The sequence below is a fragment of the Ovis canadensis genome, chromosome X (assembly GCF_042477335.2).
Source record: "Ovis canadensis isolate MfBH-ARS-UI-01 breed Bighorn chromosome X, ARS-UI_OviCan_v2, whole genome shotgun sequence".
Lineage (NCBI taxonomy): Eukaryota > Metazoa > Chordata > Mammalia > Artiodactyla > Bovidae > Ovis > Ovis canadensis.
Window position 1 is genome coordinate 46,785,613 of NC_091727.1, and position 8,147 is coordinate 46,793,759.

At 37.0% G+C, this 8,147-nt stretch overlaps 1 protein-coding gene across 1 annotated transcript; it reads right to left on the reverse strand.

Moving 5' to 3' along the window:
- Positions 1-4,144: 4,144 nt before the first annotated feature.
- On the reverse strand, positions 4,145-6,208 carry LOC138929910 (germ cell-less protein-like 2). The gene has a single exon (XM_070289588.1). The coding sequence runs from the start codon at positions 6,092-6,094 to the stop codon at positions 4,598-4,600; it is 1,497 nt and encodes a 498-aa protein (XP_070145689.1). The 5' UTR covers positions 6,095-6,208; the 3' UTR covers positions 4,145-4,597.
- Positions 6,209-8,147: the final 1,939 nt, after the last annotated feature.

The following is an 8,147-nucleotide window of genomic DNA, read 5'->3' on the forward strand; positions in this document are numbered from 1 at the left end:
GCATATCTGCTGAGTTTTCCAGATTGGCTGGCATATTGAGTGCAGCACTTTCACAGCATCATCTTTCAGGATTTGAAATAGCTCACCTGGAATTTTGTCACCTCCAATTCCTTCATACTGATGCTTCCTAAGGCCCACTTGACTTCACATTCCAGGATGTCTGGCTCTAGGTGAGTGATCATGCCATTGTGAACATCGGGGTCATGAAGATTTTTTTTACATAGTTCTTCTGTGTATTGTTGCCACCTCTTCCTAATATCTTCTGCTTCTGTTAGGTCCATACCATTTCTGTCCTTTATTGAGCCCATCTTTGCATGAAATGTTCCCTTAGTATCTCTAATTTTCTTGAAGAGATCTCTAGTCTTTCCCATTCCATTATTTTCCTCTATTTCTTTGCACTGATCACTGGGGAAGGCTTTCTTATCTCTCCTTGTTATTCTTTGGAACTCAGTATTCAAGTGGGTATATCTTTCCTTTTTTTCATTTGCTTTTGGCTTCTCTTCTTTTCACAGCTATTTGTAACGCCTCCTCAGACAGCCATTTTGATTTTTTGCATTTCTTTTTCTTGAGGATGGTCTTGATCCCTGTCTCCTGTACAGTGTCATGAACCTCTGTCCATAGTTCATCTGGCACTCAGTTTAGTCCCTGAAATCTACTTCTCACTTCCACTGTATAATTATAAGGGATTTGACTTAGGTCATAACTGAATGGTCTAGTGTTTTTCCCTACTTTCTTCAATTTAAGTCTGAATTTCAATTTAAGCCAATTTCTTCGATTTACATCTGAATTTGGCAATAAGGAGTTCATGATCTGAGCCACAGTCAGCTCCCGGTCTTGTTTTTGCTGACTGTATAGAGCTTCTCCATTTTTGGCTGCAAAGAATATAATCAATCTGATTTTGGTGTTGGCCATCTGGTGATGTCCATGTGTAGAGTGTTCCCTTGTGTTGTTGGAAGAGGGTGTTTGCTATGACCAGTGCGTTCTCTTGGCAAAACTCTATTAGCCTTTGCCCTGCTTCATTCTGTACTCCAAGGCCAAATTTGCCTGTTACTCCAGGTGTTTCTTGATTTCCTACTTTTGTATTCCAGTCCCCTATGTTGAGAAGGACATTTTTTTCAGGGGTTGGAGGTGTTAGTCCTAAAAGGTCTTGTAGGTCTTCATAGAACTGTTCAACTTCAGCTTCTTCAGCATTACTGGTCAGGGCATAGACTTGGATTACCATGCTATTGAATGGTTTGCCTTGGAAACGGACAGAGATCATTCTGTCGTTTTTAAGATTGCATCCATTTACTGCATTTTGGACTCTTTTGTTGAGTATAGTGGCTACTCCATTTCTTCCAAGGGATTCTTGCCAACAGTAGTAGATATAATGGTGATGTGGATGGCTACTCCATTTCTTCTAAGGGATTCTTGCCCACAGTAGTAGACATAATGGTGATGTGAGTTAAATTCACCCATTCCTGTCCATTTTATTTTGCTAATTCCTAAAATGTTGATGTTCACTCTTGCCATCTCCTATTTGACTACTTCCAATTTGCCTTGATTCATGGAGCTAACATTCCAGGTTCCTATGTGTACAGGTTCATGTCAAAGAATTAAATTAGAACACTTCCTAACACCATACACAAAAATAAGTCAAAATGGATTAAAGACTGAAATGTAAGGCCAAATATTATAAAACTTTTAGAAGAAAACATAAGTAGTACACTCTTTGACATAAATGGCAGCAAGATCCTGTGTGACCCTCCTCTAACAGTAATTAAAATAAAAAATAAATTTGAAGCTAATAAAATATAAAAGCCTTTTAGAGCAAAGGAAACTATAAACAAGGTGAAAAAACAGCCCTCAGAATGGGAGAAAAATAATTGCAAATGAAGAAACTAACAAAGGATTAATCTAAAAATACATACAAGCAGCTCATGCAGCTCAATATAAAAAACACTAAAAATCTAATCAAAACTGATCAGAAGCCATCAACAGACACTTCTCTAAAGAAGGCATACAGATTGCCAACACATGAAAAGATGCTCAACATTTATCATTATTAGAGAAATGTAAGTTAAAACTCCAATGAGGTATCATTTCACATAGGTCAGAATGGCCATCATCAAAATATCTACAAACAATAAGTGCTAGAGAGGATATGGAGAAAAGGGAAGCCTCTTTCACTGTTGGTGTAAATTGATACAAACACTATGAAGAACAGTATGGAGGTTTCTTATAAAACTAGCAATAAAACTACCATATGACCCAGCAATTCCATTAGCCTGAGAAAGCTGTAATTCAAAAATACACATGTACCCCAGTGTTAATTGCAGCACTATTTATAATAGTCAGGACATGGAAGCAACTTAGATGTCCACTGACAGATGACTGGATAAAGAAGGTATGATACATATATACAATGGAATGTTGCTCAGCCATAAAACGAACAAAATTGAGTCATTTACAGTGATGTGGATGAATCTAGAGTCTGTCACAAAGAGTAAATTAAGTCAGAGAAAGAAAAACAAATATAATATTTTAATGCTTTTAGCTAGAAAATGTTATTTTTTATCCATTTTCTATATTAGAAAATGTAATTTTTCTAGAATATAGAAAAATGTTACAGATGAAACTATTTGCAGGGCAGGAATAGAGATGCAGACCTAGAGAATGACATGTGGACAAAGGCAGGAAAGGGGAAGGTGAGACAAACTGGGAGATTAAGATTTACATATATACACTACCATGTGTAAAATAGATAGCTATTGGGAAGCTACTGTGTAGCACAGGGAGCTCAGCTCAGTGCTCTTTGATGACCAAGAGGCATAGGATGGAGTGGGTGGGAGTGAGGTTCAAGGAGGGAAGGCACATATTTGCACACATAGCTGATTCATATCGGTGTACAGAAGAAACTAACACAAAATTGTAAGGCTCTTACATTACAATTTAAAAAAATATTAAAAATTGAAAAAAAGAAATGTGAGAAGAAGACAAATTATATAAAATGTTTGCTAGAAGGAACTTTTAGGGATATGAAGAACTTCACTTTGCCCTCAGTGGAATGAGAACAATACCCAAGAAAATGGTAACCTGAAAGTATTATGCAAATACTGATTAATCGGATTACTGTCAATTCACTTTCTCATTCTAAATAAACTTCAAATATTTGTCATTAATAATCATGATATAATTAACTTCAAGGTTTATATGCCTTGTGAGAATATGAGGGCCTTGTAAATAAAAGTTAAAAAAGAGCTGTAGAAAGCACATTAAAGAAAATTACTCTCAATTGCATGCTTGGTACTCAAGAAGAGATATAATCAATATGTGTATTCATAGAAAAAGGCAGTTATACTAAAAGCAATATAAAAACATTTGGATAAATATTCAAATATTAAATAAATATTCTATATTCAAATATTAACATTTGACATTCAAGTATTAAATAAATATTTGAATTTTTCACTAGTCAGCTGGACAGACTGGGCCTTCTCTTCATAGCTCAGGAACTGTTTAGAAACATATTTATAATGAAATAATTTTCTATGCTATTGGCTTCTATTTTGAAATAAATGGTACATTAAATATCCTGGCCTGAAATGGGTAACCTTGCCTTTCTCCAGGGCATCTTCCCGACCCAGGGATCGAACCCAGGTATCCTGCATTGCAGACAGATTCTTTACCAACTGAGCTATCAGGGAAGCCCAAATATCCTGCAAAGAATGAATTCTGGCAAAAATGAGAAGTATGTCAAATATAAACAAACAGAAAGAATGAAGAAGATACTTTGAGATTACTGATATCTACATATTCATAGGAATAAATGATGTTTGTGGAAATCCATTTTAGTCTATAGTGCCTTGTTAGCCATTTCAAAAATTTTTTCTCTTTGGTCTTTACAAACTTATAAATATATATGTGCATATATGTATATATACATATACAATGTTATTTGTATGTATTTAATATAATATATAAAATTATATGGAATAGTACTACATATTTATATATTATGTAATTAATATATAATGATATATAGTATGTATTATTATATTAACATATGATACATTTATAGTATGTCACATTGTAAAACCTGACATTGTCTGATAATTTGTAACTCTATATTACAGAAACCAAAAAAGAATCTCTAATCTCAGGTTTTACTTCATGATTTATTTTCTCCTATAATACAGTGCTTCAAATAAAGCCACATTTGCACAATCATTTCAGCAAGGAAGAGAATTCTTTATTCTGTCTCAATATTGGTTAGGGTAAAATTTATCCAGCAAGTTAATTTCTTTTTGGATGCTTGGAAATATAATCTATTATTTCCATTTGGAGCATGCCTGTTGATAGTAAATGAAAAGCAAAAGATGTCTTTTTGGTTTCATCACTGACTATTTGGTTTCACAGATATTTTCTTGGAATTGAACTTTTTCTTCACAGATACATAGAAATAAAATGAAGACAGTAATTTATGATAGTTTCTTCATTCAAAAGATTATTTTCTTTTGCTATTGTCCACCTTTATTGTGTTTAACAGTAGGGCCATTAAATGAAATGAGACATCAGAAATTTTCAAAACACTAAACTAGCCTAATTGACAATATCATCAATTTCCTGGATTTTCTAATGAGGTAAACAGGAAATTGCAGAATATATATAAAGGAAAGCTCAAAGCTATGCTATCCAGTTTCATTACCATTTGTTCCTCATCCTTTTCAAAGGTAAGGATTTTATAACCAGTTGTTTTCCTGAAGCTCAGTCTTCCACTAGAATCAAAATATACCAAGGTTAATCTGAATGCAATATTTCTTTGATGTTGTAAAGAGATGGAGCCGTCAGATGGCTGACCGAAAGCATTTCGTTTGAAAATGATATAGTGGCTGGTGAAGATGACGTACAAGTGAACACCGAAGTTGTAACCAGACCACTTCCAGGAGTATTTTCCATCTCTGACAATCTTTTTGCCACATCTCATGCTATATTCTTCAAGTTCAGTTTCACTGATGTCTCTAGGACCAATTTCCCTGTATTGTTGTGCTCTAAGCAAAGTAAACCATTGTTGTTTATAAACACAAGATAACCATTCTGAAGGTATTAGAGCATCTTGTTCAATAACTCTTGTGGAGGCCAGGTCACAGATGATATGCTGAAACCTCAAATTTTTAAATACTGGTTGAAATACTACGCCTTGTTTAGTTTCAAGAAAGGAAATGCTACCACCATGTTCCCTGTGCCTGGAAAACCAGTTGTTTGCACTAACTAAAAGCTGTTTCATTCTGCCTTTCCAACCTGGGTTAAGGCGGAGGAACATCCATTGTTTAAGTGTAGTATATATATCGATTTCCTTTTGCATTACTAATAGATTAGAAGAAGAAATGACAAGATTCATAAGATCTGTACTGAGTTCTTTGTAAAGTTCAACACTTGGATGAGTCATCAGATTGTGGAGAAGCCATTCAAAGCACCCTGTCTTTACAGAATGTAACCCGTAGGTCTCTGCTGCCACATAGAAGCTACATACAGTTTTCACATTAATAGTTTCCTTCATGGTCTTATCACACTGCTGAATTAAGTCTTCTACTTGAAGCAGGCACGCGGTTGCCAAAACTCCTGGAACTTGAAAGGGCTTAATTAAGACATATTCATTCCTATACAACGAGCCTAAAACAAAATGCAATGATTCCACATTTATATTCTGGTCATTAATCTCCAAGTCAATAATCTCGTTGTGACATTCTTTCCAAGAATCTCTAAGCATTGTAGCAAAGTAGTCCGACTGACATAAAAACATTCTGTGTAAACACCACACATTCCCCAGAGCATGGATTTTAATGTCACTGTTTTCCCCATTTAAAAATAAAGTTTGGTAAGCATACTCAGATTTGATCTTAACTTTTTTACCCTGGCTTGTACAGGCGACTTGCTGTAGATCCTCCTCCTGGTTGTGGCTCTTCTCAGACTCTGGTCCCAAGCTGGGACCGGTGCTCTGTTTACGTTTACGGCTGCCGGACACATAACTGGGGCCTGCCTGGGTTTCTGGCTGCTGCAGTTCCCCTGTGCCAGATTCCCTGCATCGCAGAATCCGACTGTTCAAGGGCCCCATAGATAAAGGCTTTTAGAGCCCGTAAAGAGACTGCTGCAGAGACTTCTCTGCCACAGCATTGCTGTGGCGTGCCGCTTCCGCTTAGGTCCTAGTCTCACTTGGACATTTTAGCACAGTCCCAAACGTCACAGTGGAGGCTCTGCATTCTTCATTCTCTGCTCCAGCCCCTCCCTCCCTGTGGCCCCGCCCACTGCCTCCAGTCTTCCATTCAGTCTAGCCTATTGTTCAGGGCGCCTGCCTTCAGGTTTTTCCTTGAAAATACTTTCCTATAAGGGAAATGACTGAATCAAAAGCTTTTGGATCAGTGTTAAAGAGTGTACATATTCACATTTCTACTGCAAGTGGGAGAATTCTTTTCTCAGCTGTCAGCAGTATTGAATATAATCATCTACCTTCAACTTTTAGTTATTTTAAAAAGATGAACAGTGGTATACCTTTATCTTATTATTTCTCTTTAATTATAGAGAAGGCAACTTTTATTTGATGTACGTGTGTATATGCATATATATGTGCAAAATTATACATATATACAAAATTACATATGTATAAGTTTGAAATATCAGTAGAGAGAAAGAGATATTTCAAAATTTTCTGATAAGGTACATTTTCATATTCTTTGCTTATTTCTGTATGAAAAGTGTTAGTCACTAAGCCGTATCTAACTTTTTGAAAGCCTATGGACTGTAGCCTGCCAGGCTCTTCTGTCCATGGGATTCTCAGGGAAGAATACTGGAGTGGGTAGCCATTTCCTTCCCGAGGGGATCTTCCTGAACCAGGAATCGAACCCTGGTCTCCCACACTGTGGGCAGTTTCTTTACTGTCTGAGCCACCAAGGAAGCCCCAAAAGAAAGTGTTAGTTGCTTGGTCATGTCCAACTCTTTGTGACCTCATGGACTGCAACCTGCCAGAGTCCTCTGTCCATGAAAATCTCCAGGCAAGAAAACTGGAGTGGGTTGCCATTTCCTTCTCCAGAGAAATTCCTGACCCAGGGATCAAACCTGGTCTCCTGCACTGCAGGCAGATTCTTTATCATTTGAGCTACCAGGGAAATGTTTATTACTGTATAGATTAATATATATTTTCTCCTTAGTGATTGTCAAAAGCTTATTAGCTTCTTATAATGTAAGACTACACAAATGAATGGTGTGCATGCATGCTAAGTCACCTTCAGTCATGTCCCACTCTTTATGACCCTATGGACTGTAGCACACCAGGCTCCTCTGTCTATGGGGATTTTCTAGGCAAGAATACTGGAGTGGGTTGCCATGACTTCCTCCAGGGCATCTGTCTGATTCAGGTATCAAACCTGCATCTCTTACCTCTTCTGAATTGGCAGGTGGGTTCTTTACTACTAGTGCCACCTGGGAAGCCCATATATATGCATATATACATATAAAAATGAAAATTGTTAAATGGTTATATTTTGTTGTTTTTCAGTCACTCAGTCATGTCCAACTTTTTGTGACCCTGTAGCCTACAGCACACCAGGCTTTCCTGTCTTTCACCATCTCCTGGAACTTGCTCAAACTCATGCCCATTGAATCAGAGATGTCATTTAACCATCACATCCTCTGCCGTCCCCTTCTCCTCCTGCCTTCAATCTTTCCCAGCATCAGGGTCTTTTCTAATTAGCTGGCTGTTCGCATCAGGTGGCCAAAGTATTAGAGCTTCAGTTTCAGCATTAGTCCTTCCAAGGAATATTCAGGATTGATTTCCTTTAGGATTGACTGATTTGATCTCCTTGCTGTCTGAAGGACTCTCAAGAGTCTTCTTCAACACCACAGTTCAAAAACATCAACTTTTCGGCATTCAGCCTTCTTTATGGTCCAATTCTCACATCCACACATAACTACTGGAAAAATCATAGCTTTTACTATATAGAACTTTGTCAGCAAAGTAATATCTCTGCTTTTTAATATGCTGTCTAAGTTTGTCATAACTTTCCTTCCAAGGAGCAAGCGTCTTTTAATTTCATGGCTACAGTCACCATCTGCAGTGATTTTGGAGCCCAAGAAAATAAAGTCTGTCACTGTTTCCATTGTTTCCCTATCTA